The sequence below is a fragment of the Bombus affinis genome, chromosome 9 (genome assembly GCF_024516045.1).
Source record: "Bombus affinis isolate iyBomAffi1 chromosome 9, iyBomAffi1.2, whole genome shotgun sequence".
Taxonomy (NCBI): Eukaryota; Metazoa; Arthropoda; class Insecta; order Hymenoptera; family Apidae; genus Bombus; species Bombus affinis.
The window spans coordinates 436,032-451,493 of NC_066352.1; the positions used below are offsets into that span (position 1 = coordinate 436,032).

General features: G+C 38.5%; 1 protein-coding gene across 2 annotated transcripts in view; it reads right to left on the reverse strand.

Annotated features, from left to right (window-relative positions):
• Positions 1 to 1,610: 1,610 nt before the first annotated feature.
• Positions 1,611 to 15,462, reverse strand: part of LOC126920141 (uncharacterized) — a 65,626-nt gene continuing 51,774 nt past the window's right edge. For both annotated transcript variants that reach the window (XM_050730120.1, XM_050730119.1), the window contains exons 4-10: positions 9,555 to 9,668; positions 9,277 to 9,410; positions 7,979 to 8,129; positions 6,908 to 7,239; positions 6,242 to 6,460; positions 6,022 to 6,124; positions 1,611 to 5,910 (exon numbers count right to left, since the gene is read on the reverse strand). In XM_050730120.1, coding sequence (XP_050586077.1) covers positions 3,371 to 5,910; positions 6,022 to 6,124; positions 6,242 to 6,460; positions 6,908 to 7,239; positions 7,979 to 8,129; positions 9,277 to 9,410; positions 9,555 to 9,668 — 3,593 coding nt within the window. In that variant the 3' untranslated portion in view covers positions 1,611 to 3,370. The remainder of the gene's footprint in view (positions 5,911 to 6,021; positions 6,125 to 6,241; positions 6,461 to 6,907; positions 7,240 to 7,978; positions 8,130 to 9,276; positions 9,411 to 9,554; positions 9,669 to 15,462) is intronic.

Here is a 15,462-nt window from a genome sequence, read left to right on the forward strand (position 1 = left end):
ACCATGTTCCCCGAATCTATGGGAGAGAATATTAAGAATTAGATTCTCAATCCCAAAGTTATTAACGTTAGATTTTAATTACTAATCGCATATACAATATTTGTAACTTCGCTGTCAATACAGTACAAGATATTTGTGATTGTCAAAGCTACTTTCATTAATGTAGCATTAATTTTTAATGAATTATGCTTATACTGATTGTTAGTTTATCTACATATATTTTTCTGTGATATCAGTCAGAAAACTGATTACGATTGACGTTGAAAATTGCCTTTTACATATGCAATTCAGTTTTATTGAGAACGCTTTAGCTTCGGTTTAGAAGTAGTCATTGAAAACATTCGATGTAATCGATTAAGTCGCAAGTCTGTGTAAGTACGTTTATATGTTAAATAAAACATTCCATATATATATATATATATATATATATATATATATATATATATGGATTATAATAGTTATATATATTATATGTAAAAATATTTTGTATATATATATATAACTATTATAATAATATAATAATATAAAATATATTATATATAGCACTGCTATATTGTTACATTATAGACATTCAATATATTAAAATCTATTTTATATACATCTGGCAGGTACATTGAAGCGTGCGCTTCTGATATGAAAAAGATTACTCTATTATGAGAGGCGAGGCGCGACGATTCTTATTAATATTTTTAAACTCTAACATATAACAATCATTATTATTTGTTTTGTTCCTATTTGTTTAATAATTATTTGTTATCCTAGCCTATAAATATATAGGACTATAATAAATTAATAGAATAACGAAAGTACATATATATTAGGATGTAACATACTATAAATATAAAATACATAAATAGGAAATATGTAAAAATCTATTTCGATAATAACAAATACAGTTAACTTTATATTTCGTGATAAATGCCATTATTAAACAAAGCGTAATATTTTGTAACAATAAAGTCAACAATGAGCACCAAATTAAATAAAATAACTATTAATTAAATAAAATGTGAAACATCGGTAAGTAGTCGAGGTCTCCTTTGACGAATATATAAAATGTTGTTATAATCTCTTTTATTTCATGATAGAAACCATGAAAGATAACAATAACAAGTGAATTAATAACATTGATAAAGTAACGTATTAAATTCAAGATTGAATAACTACATGGTGGTGTAAAAACAAAACAACTTTTACGTTGTTTATATAATTTCCTATTTGTGCGTGTTGTAATCAATTCTTTATATGTCATTTGATATAAAAATTGTTTTTCGTCTCGTAAGGAAATTACTATCACATCGACTAGCAATTCTAAGTTGTAGTATTACAATATTCTAGTAAGAATATCAGTAATCTGTTTAATTATTTATCTATTATATCTTTACCACATAATATTGCACTTCCGGCCACTTCACTATCAAGTTAAATTACGATGACAATTTCTACGTATCGTTAGCCACAATTCCTTTTTCCTTCTCTAAACGAATTATATATATATATATATATATATATATATATGTATATGTCGGATTCACATTAAGATCAGGGTTAGGGGCGTGAAACGAATCTTCATTTGGATTAGACATTGTTGTTGTGCAATAGAGGAGATATTTACTAGTGCAAATATGTTTATTACCGAATTTGACAAGTAACCGTGGTAATTAGATACTCGAGAAGCTAATGACAATGATCCTAGGTTCAATAACGAATCCGCGGTCAACGGGATAACAAAATGCGCTTTTTTCCAAAGCCCAAGTTGTACTCAACTTGCTTGTCTATGGTACAAGTATTACTAAACTAACTCTTTGTTAGAACGTAAAATATTCACCGAGCGTAAAGACGCTATGTAACTCGCTAATGAGACCTCGCGAGAGAGAATGACTTTCCGTCACGATGATGCTGCAGAGGAAAACTATGATGGGGTGTGTCTAAGGACACGAGATCATCGAATTCGTGGAGAGATGCCTTCGTTCGAAAAGTGAGGGAAATTGACGTTGCTGTGAATTGGCCAATTTCCATGTTGATGATTAGAGAAGGATGCTAGCCGCCCTTGAGGGAAAGTTGCTTGCGGGAAGCGTCGTTCGTGAGAAAAATAGATCTCCCCTATCTTCCCGTAGTTGGGGCAAAGACTGTTTGTCTGTTTGAAGGACTTTAGTTAACTAAATCTTAAGATTTATAACGGGTCCTCAGGCTAGCTGAATATGTACTGTGGAGATGCATCCACATCTGTTAATCATCTTACCCGGAGAATAGGGTCTGCGTGTGGCGAACCACGGGACAGAAACCGTTGGAATGTTTACTGTTGAGTGCTGCTGTAACTATTTCTTTTTAAGGAGAGCTATACTATTACTCCATACCTTTGTTAGGCAAAACGTTCATCCCTTGACAGCGGCTACGTTCGACGACTGGTTGTCGCCTCGAGCCCAAGCTCATTACCACAAGTCTCGAACAAATACAATCGGATCGAATGACGACAATTGCTTAATTACGGCTATGGTAGAATCTAGATTACAGTGTTAAGGAATTTTCCCAAAATTCCAAAGGGAAGGCTTCGGTGTCCTTTCATCTCCGACATATATATAGATATATTTATATAGATTTCCTTCTTGGTAGAATATAAGGGATACGATTAAATAAATCTTCCCTTAAATTTAGTAACCCTTTTCATAACATATGATACAAGTATATCAAGAGTCGGTAAACCAGTAAATGCGAAGTAGCTTACTTTCAGATTTACTCAGACTTAATATCAGTAATTAAACTGTACATTTACCCGTTCAGCGAACTTTCAAACGCGTCTGTCACGTTTTATCAATTAAGTAAAAAGGGATTTTAGGCATAGTTATCCTTAGATTAAGAAAACCAGTTCATTAAACAAAAATAGTAAAAAATCGGTAAAAGATAATTCTATAAATTCAAGAAACTTCTACTTATGTTTCTACTTAAAATCTAGGACTGTCTGTAAAAGATACAATGTAATGTGCAGAAGTAATAGAAACATGAAAATACTGGCCCTTAAACGCGTTATTAAACAATACTAATTATGTCTTTTGTGAGAAGGTTTGTGAATTGCCACTATTGTGAAAATATCTATCCACGTAGATAGATGGCAATTTAATTTTGATTTTTACTCATTCTGAATGTATTTAGTACTGTATTTTCAAGTCATTTCATTCATTTTACTATATAGTCTTTGAAAAAGAAAAAAAGACAAGACGTAAAAGATTCTACAATTACCATCACAATCATCAATTGCAACCTCTAAACAGGTACAATAATTATACTACAATTTATGCTAATCAATTCTTTGCTACACGATATCGAAATAACAGAAAAACAATACAACTTTACTCATCAAACAGCTTTACGATTAAATTGGCTCTCTAGTTCCACACGGCGGAAGAACTGTGATGAAACTCTCAGTCTCGCTATCGCTGGTGCTAAAGTTTGCCCTCTCTAAAACACCGTTCTCATTCCTGGTACAAAACGGTTGAAGGTACGTGTGCTTCGTTCCAATTTCCACGCCTGAGAGTCTGCGGAAATTTCCAAAGAAGACGCTGTCTGTTCCAACGCTTTCGGCGCCGCTTTCGCTCGCACCGTCACATACGGATTCTGTCTCGTCGGTTTCCGAAACGCTGCTCACCTCGTGTTTCAGTAGCTGTTTGTGCGAGCCATTGCTGTCTGTGCTGCTTAAGTATCCGCTATCTTCTACTTTCATTCGTGGCTGCTGATAACCGGATAAATGACCGGTGGAATTGCTGGTCGATTCGCAGTTTCTGGAAGGTTTTGTCAGATACTTTTTGTAAGTTTGAGGTTCGCTGTTCCTCCTCTGGTTATCCTGTTTATGATACTGATCGAACAACTTCTTTTTATCTTTATGACTACGAGGATTGCTCCATGACGCAGAAACGTTGGACTTTGACTTGCCTCGCGTACAATTGTTTCTGATTTGGTCTTCCAATTGGTGTCTGCACCTTGTCATCGATTCCTCGGGCGATTGAGACTTGCAGGAGTAAGAACAATCAGTGGTCCCTACGTGGGTGTGTTCAAGCGGGACAGGAGCACCGTTGCTGGTCGTAGGGTCACCCGCTTCGGCAGGACTCCTGTCCCAGCAGTTTTTTGACAGAGAGTTTGATGGTAATTTCGCGTCCTTCACGCGGCGCGGAGGTTTCGGATGCTGATAAATGTCCTCCATAGGTGGTAATGGTACCACGTCAGGTTGGTTACTCGGTTGTCGTTGCCTCTTCAACTGTCTGGTCTCTGGCGTTAAATACTTACACTTCTTCCAGGACATAGAGTCATCCAAATGGCCATTTAGCGATTTGGTGCTGTTAGACAAGTCTCTGGGACACGACTTCAGTCTAGCTTCGTAGATTTCTCGAAGGCTACCGTAGCCACGTTGCAAACACGAGCCATTTTTTGACGAGTCTTGATCGCGAAAACTGCCTTTGCTTTTGAGGAGGATTTGAGCAGGTCTTTCCAGAGAGTCCACATAGATCTCATCAGGAACGTCCTTTTCGTAGTTTACGTCGTCGTTGATCTTCAATTTCATCGGTTTCCTATCCAACGTGTCTGGTTCGTATTCAGATTCATCCTGCTTGACGTAGTTTTCCGGCGAATCTTGAACCTTGATAGTTAAATGACCAGGATTCTCGGGCTCGTATTGGATTTCTGGCCCAGAATCGTCGCTACAGGCTGGACTATCATAACCGTCGTTCACGTACACTTCGCTAACAAGCGAGTAACTTTCCGATTTTTGCGAAGAAATCAGCTCGGGCAGGCTATTGTAATAGCTTCTTTCGAGGATATCCTTGTTCAGTTTATTCGGTACCATCATTTCACCGGTCCTAGTGTTAATCACAGCGTTTTGCATAGTCAGTTCCTCGTCCATTGGCAGAGCGGTGGATAAAGCTGGACTCGATTGATCGGTCGATTCTGGCGAAGTAGACGACTTTCTGCTAGACTTCGACCGTTCTAAACTATCCACTTCGTAATCCATGATGTTGCCTGATCTCGAATGATGTTCTAGTACCTTTGCATCGACCATTTCGCGGATCACGGCATCCATTATACGTTTTGCTGTATTTTTAGCACCTGGAAGCTCATTGATCATATCCGGTAGCTCCTTTTTCGATCGTGTTGTATTTTCATTGAATTTATTCGCTTGTTTTCCAAGTGAACTCTCCTTGACAGCCATTCTCTCTTCCATTTTATTATCTTCGTCCTTACGGACTACGATTCTCTCCTTTTCAGCGTCTGTTTTCTCCACCGCCTCTTCCTCCAACGTTGCATTCTCTTCCATCTGTTTAATGAACGAATTTTCGATGGCATTCCTCACTCTGGCATTAATGACATCGTTGCCATTACTGATCGAACAATCCTCGTTCCTCGACGAATAATAGTTCGATTCCTCGAACATCGATTTGGTCGAACGTTTTGAAACGCTATGCCGATCGCTTGTCTCCAGGATTTCGCTTTTTGCGACGTTTTGGAACGTTTTCAGCATCGGTGGATTATCCTTCCACGAAGAAAGCAGTTTTCCTGTTAAACCTTTCACGTCCGTGTCGAATTCTCGTTTGGCCAGCTCTTTTAAATACTCCAAGTTCTTGTTGAAGGTTTTAGTATTTTCTTGAAGCGCTTTCCGAGCTTCCTCCGCGTCTCGCCAACGTCGCTGAGGCGTTGATCTGACGTCCTCTAACCACGCGCGAACTTTACTCTCACCTGGATTCGTTTGATCAGGTTCCGGAAGCGCGGGAGTGTCCCTGAACGAGTTTGTGCAACCTGGGCATCCGGTGCATCGTTGAGACTTCCGTGACTTCGTAATAGAACTCTGAGCCGAATTCGAAGCTGATTGTTGCTGATTTTTCGTGGTGTCGCAGTGCTCCGTGTTCATTTCTTCTTCCGGTATACCTGAATCGTGGATAGAAGAAATATTGGATATTTTGAATTAGTTGAGAATCGTTTCCTGTCACCTTCATTGATCGTTAAGTTAAAATAGAGAAAAGGAAACTGTCAACTAACCGACGAGAGTAGGGACGAATCTCTTTGCGGCCATTTTGTGCTTCGCAATAGAGATAACTTCCCGAATTTTGAGAAGGAACTCGATGGCTGCTGGAGGGGGCGCCTAGAAAGATGCCCGGCTGTCTTTAAATTATCTCGCAGTTATCAAAATATAGGAAATCAATTTTTCACCAGAGAATCTATTTCATTTCATATCTACGGGAGTGATGGGAAAGCTTACAAGCAACAATTGTCTGTCGAAATAAGCGGGATTGAAGTACAGTTTTCTTCTCTGAGCCCCGGGTAACACCGGCACATCTTGTTGATGCGGATTGTCCGCAGTTTCCACAACTCGTACATCCTCTTCTGGAAGTCTTTCACCTAGAATCGATCCGGTTCCAAAGCAACCCTCGGATTGTTCCATGTAAATGCAATGGGGATGAACAATAGCCGAAGTAATCTGTTTGTGCATAGAAGATGATTTTCACGCTTCAAAGCTTCTTTGAATTGATTTAAAATAAAAATTAAGACTGCAGGGGAAGAACACGTTAAGTAACATTTCCTATCTTTCTGCAGGGAACAGTTATAAGATATTCGGTATATCAATTCTATGTTATCTAAATTGTCTTTTATGTGGGTTTGGAGACAAACGCGTGTTTTTACCGTTCTCTTCAAAGTATTCTTTGTTTTCATAACCGTATAACACATCGTCGATTCACCAATTATTTGAAAGCTATTTGAAAGATCTCTGCGTTCAACAAGTCGTCGTTATTTTCAACTATGTCGTTATTAAAATCCTTCTGCTTAATCGAGAAACGATATTGAAATTAGGAAATCAAGAAATGCGTTTACGATGTTTTTCTCTTGCGATTTTCAGATAGAATACTTTAAAGGTAGCTTCACCAACATTTTCAAATCCCTGTTCACCGTCGCTCGGTGGCAGATCATCGCCAAGATCGCTCTCCGTTAAGCCGCTGTTAGTATCGCTCTCGAAGTGTCTCGAAGCAGCGAGCAAAGGATTGTTTTTCACCAATCCACTAACTTCTCGGCCAGGAGTCAAGCTTATTTCCGGCTCCTCGATGATTTTCCTCCTAGTCTTTTTGCTATGAAGATACAAGGACACGCTCGCAACGTAGATCAAGGCAAGGATCACGGACGAAAGACCGATGGCCGTGTATTCCGTGGCGGAAAGACCTTGTGAGAGTTGTGTCGTCGAAGAGAACATCACTTCTCGAACGTCTGCAGAGAGACAAAAAGAAAGGAGCACAGTTTTAGAATGTACCGTGATAGATTTTTTTAAATATTTACAATTATATCGCTGGTGAACCCGTAGAATTTCCAAATCCAATACATTGACGATATTCACTTCTAATCGAGTTAAATATTATACGATATATTATATAATATATAATATAAAGACATAATATATAAGATGTTTCTTGTAGCCTCGCGTATGCACGTTGCGCACGGGACCTTTAATCTTGCTTCGCTCCGTTTACGCCTCTACAAGCGCACAACTATAACCAGAAATGCGCTACAGTGGTATCGACAAATTTTTGCAAATATCTCCGAAACCAAGCGAAACCAAACGTCGTATGTATAGAAGAAAGTTGTTCAAAATATTGATTTTTATAACATATTCAGAAATCATCGAAATCGCAGAGAACGGTTCTACGAGTTCACTGTATCAGTTGTTTGTAATCAAACGTTATGAATAATATTAAAACGATATTTATTGTAATATTTAATATAGAATAATATAATAATATTATATTATAAAATAATATGTAACATACGATTGAAATATTAATTATTAGGCTATTAGTGGTGGACGATAACTTAGGTAAAGGGAACAATTGCGCGCTATATCAAGGCAGAAATCATTATTTTCTCCGCGTTTCTACGTCCCGCAACTGAAATTTCCATTTTTATGAAAGAATTTATTTTCGTTCGATCACGGGATATGTTGAATACCGACTACTTTTAGACGGTGAACCAGCAACCCTGAAAGCCACGCACGGGGTGAAGACGCCGGGAAGCTTCGACTTCGGCGAGGCGTCTCTGCAGACGAGTTTGGCCGTCACTACTCGACCCTCGGCTGCCGTTCTTAGTCCCGTTTCACCTATCCACTGAAACAATATCGTTCGAATTAAATTATTCTGTTAAAAGCAGAGGAATTCAATGTCGGAGGAAATACTTTTTTTTTTAAGAAGAAGAAGAAGCAACGCGCAAAAGGGCAAGCAATAAATGAATAAGGAAATATATAGAAGCAAGTTTTTCTCTTTTTGTCCCGTTTATATTTTTATGGGGAAGAATTGAACGGAAAGTGCACGAATTTCACCTAACAGTACCGTATATATCGTTGACCGCGTCTTCGGTTTCTCCGGTGCATGAAATTTTAACGTCACGTTCACATTCCGCTGTGGAACGTTTCTGTGAGCGGCCGCCTTCCAAGTTCCTTATTAACCTTACATCAAAGGTTTTACAAGTTTCCAGAAGAAACACTGGACGTCTGTCCTTCGTTCATTTGCCTCGGACAGACCGAGGGACGTTCATTTACCGGTCGGTCGCGAAATTGCGGCACTTGGGTGTGCGCAGCTGTATTTTATTCAATCGCGAAAGCTCGGTACTACTAAAAAGCTGCTGTATATAAAAATGCACTTTTTGCATCACAACGCGACAAAAAGGAACGTTGATCGTCGAGCATTTAAAACAGGACACTCTAATTTTTACGTTAAAAACTATTCTTCAGTCTTCCTTAAGGCTTTCGATATTATCAGTGTCGTAAAAGCTAATGTTTCGTTCGTCAGTGTAATTCTCTTAAAATTGTAAAATGCTTAGATGTTCTACGCATTGGAATTACCATCGTTGCAAAATTTTCTGCATTCGTGCAAGATTGAAAGCTACAAAAATGCAAAGAACACGTGTAACGTATAAAAATATATAAAATATCCAACATAGGCTACACGTTATAAAGCAAAGCAAATGAATACTCTAACATCTTCAATTTTTGCTCGATATATTTCAATCATTTTCTTTCTTTAAGCCAAAATATTCATCGTATTACGTAATTTCTACAAGTGGTGTAACTACATAGAGACTTGTTTCACTCGCTAAATATCACGACGAGCCGTGATATTTTACGTATTTCCGGCTATTACGCGTATTCTGTGTAATTTTGCACCTTTAAATTTCCTTCAAAAGCACGAATATCAGTCTTTTGCTTATTATTATATCGCCTGCTGACAGTGTAATGACTTATTTTATGTAACTAACCTGAAGGAACGTTCTTCCTTCGTCACGAAACAGCCTGAAGGGTGGCTCGGTGTCCGAAAGGTTTCTCAATTCTGACCATCCTGCGCGTCCTAATTGCTGAGCTCCGGTTATACCACACACTGGCGTGCTCACACCTTTGATCGTATAAAAAATTAGTGCTTTCAACGTCGGAGACATTGATCGACTGATAACGACAGAATTACAGAGAGTATGTGTAACGTTCGAGATGATTTTGAGGGTGTAAAATTTCACAATATCCTCCGATCGATTTAACTTACCTTCGAACCGAATTTCTGCATGGGGGTATATTATTTGGCCACGTTGAGGTAAAAACACGTACGGCACCCTTTCGATTTGGCCCGTGTTACTGACGAAACCAGCCACGTTGCACTCTGCAAGCATTCAATCATTCAAACGGAATTACTCGTCTTCTATATTTTGTCTACGATATAAAAATCATGGGCAAGAAACAGAGAATAATAAGTACAGTTTTCTCGATTTTATGATTTTAATTTTACTTTGCGATTAAAGACCAGCATTTTAATATACCATGATTCCGAACGAAGACAATTAATCGTTAGTATCTTGTACTTGTAGATGAATTCACAATTTTACAGAATGGTTCTATAGCTATGAAATATAGCTATGTATATTTCTTTTCAATCGGGCTATTAATTACATCTTATGGCTCCGATCGATACTCCGATACGTACGAAAGAACGAATAGAATTATAGAATAGAATTAGACAAATCGGAGAATAAGAATTTGGCGACTCATTCCGAGGTATAATAGCGAAATATATTTATCGTTTGAAATTCGATATTCCGTTGACGGTTTCTTCACGTTTTCTCTAATCACAAGCGATCTCTCAGAGATACCATACCCATCGATATAGCACGAACGAAGGTGTTCTTGCCGCGCAAGTTAACGTTTTCTCGTGACTGGCAATTTCGTGCGTATGCACGAAAGCACGGCTTGCAGTTTTCAGTCGCGTATCGGCCGCGGTCATCTGAACGCGATGCAATTATACAACTTGCTCGAAAATTTGGCATGCTCCGCACGAAGGCACAATGGACAGAGCGCTTCCTTTGATCAGAAAATGTACAAAGGACCACGTATGTCTGTATCCTGTCGAGAAGGTTGACACTCTTGCACCGAATCTCGTGAGATGGTCGATCTCTTTGGAGAAAATTGGTCGGGCGCGGTTATGCGTTATTTCGTTGACGCGTTTATTTCCTGTAAAGTTAAGTTCTTAATAAAGAAAAAAAGAAAAAAAATCTTCATCGAGGTAACGGTTAGAAGAAACCAGGTACAAGCAACGTAACGTATCCGTAAATATGTTAATTAACTACTGATTGCCTCGAATTTTGATATATTCTTTTTGAAGGGCTATTTAATCGGTTGTAAAGAAGGCCTTCTCGTTTCATGGAATCGTCGAGGAGCGAATTCCAAGACCGAAGATTCTTAACGTGGCATGATCCGTGTCGAATGTTACGATATCTTACAAAATATGTTGTTTAATTTGTAATTAACAGTTACGAGGTCTCTGTCAGAAAGAAGAAACCGCTCGTTAAAATGTTAATGATTCCGTCGATGGCGAGCGAATTGTTATCGCGAGTAATCTGGTACCTAATAAAACCGGTCTTAGAACGTTTCAGTTAATCTTTTTGCACGATAATGCAAATAAACGGCCACTATCAAACACATATCATACATCGATATTGAACGGTTTTTACCTTTCAGTTCTTGTCTTCGGAGAAACCTTTAATACTAATATCGTTAATAGAACGTTCTTTACGAGGATTATTTATCGATACGTTGTTCGTAGAAATAGAGTAAACGGAGAGGGAGAGAGGGAGCCGGTAAAATCGTGCGAGTCGACACGGCTGCAAATTACGGCGAAGACGGTACCGGTTCCTTAACGAGAGAATGCCATTACGATAATACTTTGCCGTTTATCAAGATTTAAGTGTTTGACGTATCTACTGTGCGGTTCGCTGGCATTCCTGAAAATCAGTGGAACTAGTTATTCCGGAAAATGCCGTTTCTCGCGGAATTGTTTAAAGGGCTGTTATAAACGAAGCACATGATATCAAAAATGTGTTACTTCGTGCACAGCTTTAGAATCCAATGCGTCGTCAATCGATCTCGCGTTACCAAAATTGTCCTTCTCTTTGGATTTGGAGTTAAACACTTCCTCATACTCTTCGACATTTTTTTATATATTTTATTTTTGAGTGTATCGTATTTTAGAAGATACGAAATTAGCGCTTATTTTAACACTTTGACTACCACGCCGAAATCACATGTTTCGCTCAGGACGTTATGGGAGTATTTTTATTATTCAAAGCATATAATGGCAAAATAATAATAAATTGATGATGTAAGATAACATTCTTCCCTAATGGACCGTTTATCTTATTGGTGACTCACGGGTGACCACCGTGGCGCCTTGGTAACAGTTGATAGCGGAATATTATAACAAGGCTTTGTTTATTTCAACATACCATTCGCATTCGTTATTTCGTCGTAAGCAAAACGTCCAGAATATATTGTTGACGCGTGTCGAAGATACTAGTAAACATTTAACTAACTAAACTCATTCTATATATAATAGTAAGGTATGTGCACACTTCGAACTTCAATTATATGATTATAAAGCAGCATTTACGATTATTTTCTAAGGTGAGTTTATAATAATATTCATAGATTACCCCTCGAAGATATGGATGCAAACACAGTGCACCGTTGGATGCAAGAATTGTTCTCATTTTTTTTTTTTATTGATGTTTTAATAAAAATTTCTAATTGTTCAATGGGGCACTTTTTATTTCAAAGTATCTTCTATTTATCGCTTATATTCAAAATGCCCTAACTGTCAATTTTCATACAATTTTTACAATTGTAAGAAGTTCAAGCGCTTCGGTCACCAATGACCACCGTGGCGTCACAGGAGAAACCGTGGTCGGTCATATATGACCAACGTGGCAGTCAAAGTGTTAACGAGCCAGTTAACGTATCATTGGTCTGTACAAAAATAACGAACATCTATTCCATTGTTTTTCGTAAAAGTAATTGCGACGCAGAACGATGCTTCTTTTGCCGCGTGATGAGCCGCGTTGACTACGTTTGAATCGTGCCGCGAATCATGCACGACTACCTAATCTACCGATCTATACAACCGAATGTTCTCGACGAGTCTAGATCTTCGGTAGGTTGTGGAATCGGCCTGGTCACGTTTAGTAGGGCATCATTGTTCTGTAAGGAGAAAGCCAAAGGGAGAGTCTCGTAGATCTTTCGTTGACTTTCCTGGTCGGATACGCAGATTCGTACAAGGCGACACGTGTGCGCCAAAAGAGAAAATGCCATGTGCCTGGTGGCGCATATTCACCGATCCGAGGTCCCGACCCTGACCGCCTAGATTTATCTTTGCGTTCTACTAATTGCTCGATCCGCCTTATGCTAGCTGCATCGTTCGTAGAAGTAGAACTCTCTTTCAATCTTTTAACGCTGGAAACCGTGTCCGCACAATTGGTATTTTATTTTCGCTTCACGCGTTTGCGTGTACCATTATCGAAGCTTTACCGTGAAATTTCTAGACGAGAAAAAAGATGGTCGTGGCGTTATTACCAGAGATACGCGTATCCTTTTGTACGTTTTTCTCATGAACATGCGAAGAAGAATTGCATTAAGGTTAATATTCAGATAGGTACAGGTATATTCCTAATGGTCGCGGAGAATTCGCGCGAAAGTGCATTCGGTTGGGAACAACGAGATATTTGCGGTCGATTAGGGCTACCAACGAGAAGCTGTTTTTACTGACAGCGTTGTAACACTCGCTTCCTAATACGGAATCACGATCGCTAGACGTAAATTGCGGTTCGTGTTCCTAATGGTTTCGCTCTTCGCGCGGTTCCAATGGAAATTTCAATGGAGACTTAGTAAGTCCATTTACCTAATAAACGTAATCGTTGCCGACGAGTGCTCGAATAATTCTATTAGACGAAACCTTTTGGCTTCCCAAAGCTCTTGCATCTTATATTTATCTTACTTTCACTTTTTCACGACTAGTTTCCTAACTGAGATAATTTTACTACGAAAATACCTACGTAACTAATATTAAGTTTTTCGAAAACCAAACAATCATTATTAACGGATTAATTTTTAATTCCCAGTATCCTGCGAAAGGATTTCTCCTATCGTTACGTTTTTCAATATAATACTAGATCGTCGTATTAATAAATTTCGTTTAACCGTAGCATATCTCGAAGTGAACATTTCTAGTCAGAGTAAAAAACGTTTAGATCGGTGCATTTTTTTGCGATATTATCAGTTTCTTATCGGATATATTGGTTCTGCATGGAATATAAAAACGTAGTATTTTTGCTGTTTTCCTCAATGGAGATACTCCTATTATGTCCATAAAGGAAAGTGGTTTGTAAATCATGTTTCAGCACGATGCACTTTGCAAGAAATAGAACGGGGATATTTTAAGAGCGAAGAGAATAATCAGACTGAAGCTTTGAAAAAATGGAACGAACAAAACGAGCTCGTTGGAAAACGACATTTATTATGCAATAATCCATAGCTATATAATCCATAGCTACACTAAATATTCTAGCTTACAAATGTAGCGAATAATTGATTATTCAAATACTTCGATGATCTTTGCGAAGTGCATGGTTGCGATAGATATAGTGACTCTTATATGCACTTGAAGTTTTGTTTCAAATTGTATCAATATAATAGCTGTGTCTCATTAAACAATGAAATTTCAAAATATTTTATACGGTGCGCGTAATATAGTTGTAAAAAGTTTCTCTAAGTGTCTCGAACATTTCCGTGAGTCACTATACGTAATTGCCATACCCATCTCTTCTAAATTCCCATAGCTACGTAACATTTATTAGTATCCCTAGATTATATACTAACTAATAAAAAAAAAAAAAAAAAAACTGTGTCACGTTGATTCTCATTTACTATATGCATTTCGTAACTATGTAATTCGAAGCATTGGGTCGATTTTTTCGAATCGGTACGCCGCCCCTCCATCGTTGAAAATCGTGAAACCAACTACGGAACCGTCTTCTCACTTTCATCAAGGAGCCTCGAGGAATAGATCTCTCATTCAAGTTTTCTCGGTCGACGCGATTCACCGGCGTGTATCTCGTTAAAAGTGGCCGTTCAACGACACGATTTACGATAATCGATGCCAGCGAGCAATTAACACCGGCAGCTCTCTTCTTCGGTGTCCTCGTTTGCTCGTAGGAGGACGCTGGCCCGGCTACTTGTGCCTTCTACGATCGACCAGCGGATAAAGAGCCGTTGATTAACGATCGGCAAGCTCGACCCCGGGAAGTGAGCGAACGGGACGATACTTGCCGATGAACCTTGACCTCCGTCGAACCACGACCAATCCTCGAAACCGATCTTCCTGCCTTTTCGCTCCGCGAACCACAGGCTCTTGTAGATAAAGTCACTTTGGAATTGGTATGGTGAAATTATAGCCACCCGATTTCGATGAATACCAATGCTGGTACAGCTTTGTGGTAAATTCCGTCGTTCGATTCTCTTTTGATGGTTTAACACGGAGAATGCCTGATATGAATGAACGTTTGCACGTGATTTATTAATGTTCACGGAGAGGGGAGGCGCTGCAGAGACGGTAGAAGTAGAGAAACTCTGCATAAGCTCTCGTTTAAAGACGTAGGAATTAGTAAACAGTGAACAAATTACGATGAATTTACTTAACTCGACCATGGTTGTTAGGTGATTTAGTATAAACGTGGCTCGAACATTGAATGTGTGTACGGATGGAATAATTACGGATAATCAGAAATGCTGAGGATTATAATTATTTACGATAACCATATAGTGCCTACTAAGAGAAGATTTGCAGTTTGTGATTCTCTTTCTACTTCAAGAAGCGTTAAGGACTCGCGTATTGTTTGACTTCGATGGTAAAAACTATCCACCGTAACTGAAATAAATTAACACGACTGGTGCTGAGGAAAAAGTACTCTTTTCTTACAGAGTTTTCAAATTCCTAATTCGTAGGGTGAACCGAAATTCTCGCGAAAAAGAAAAAATTCTTATTTTGAAATCTCTTGAACGATATAACGACGGAGACTTTTATCTGCTGAATGAAACTTTCGCTTCTATCGACTATTGTCGACTTTACGCTA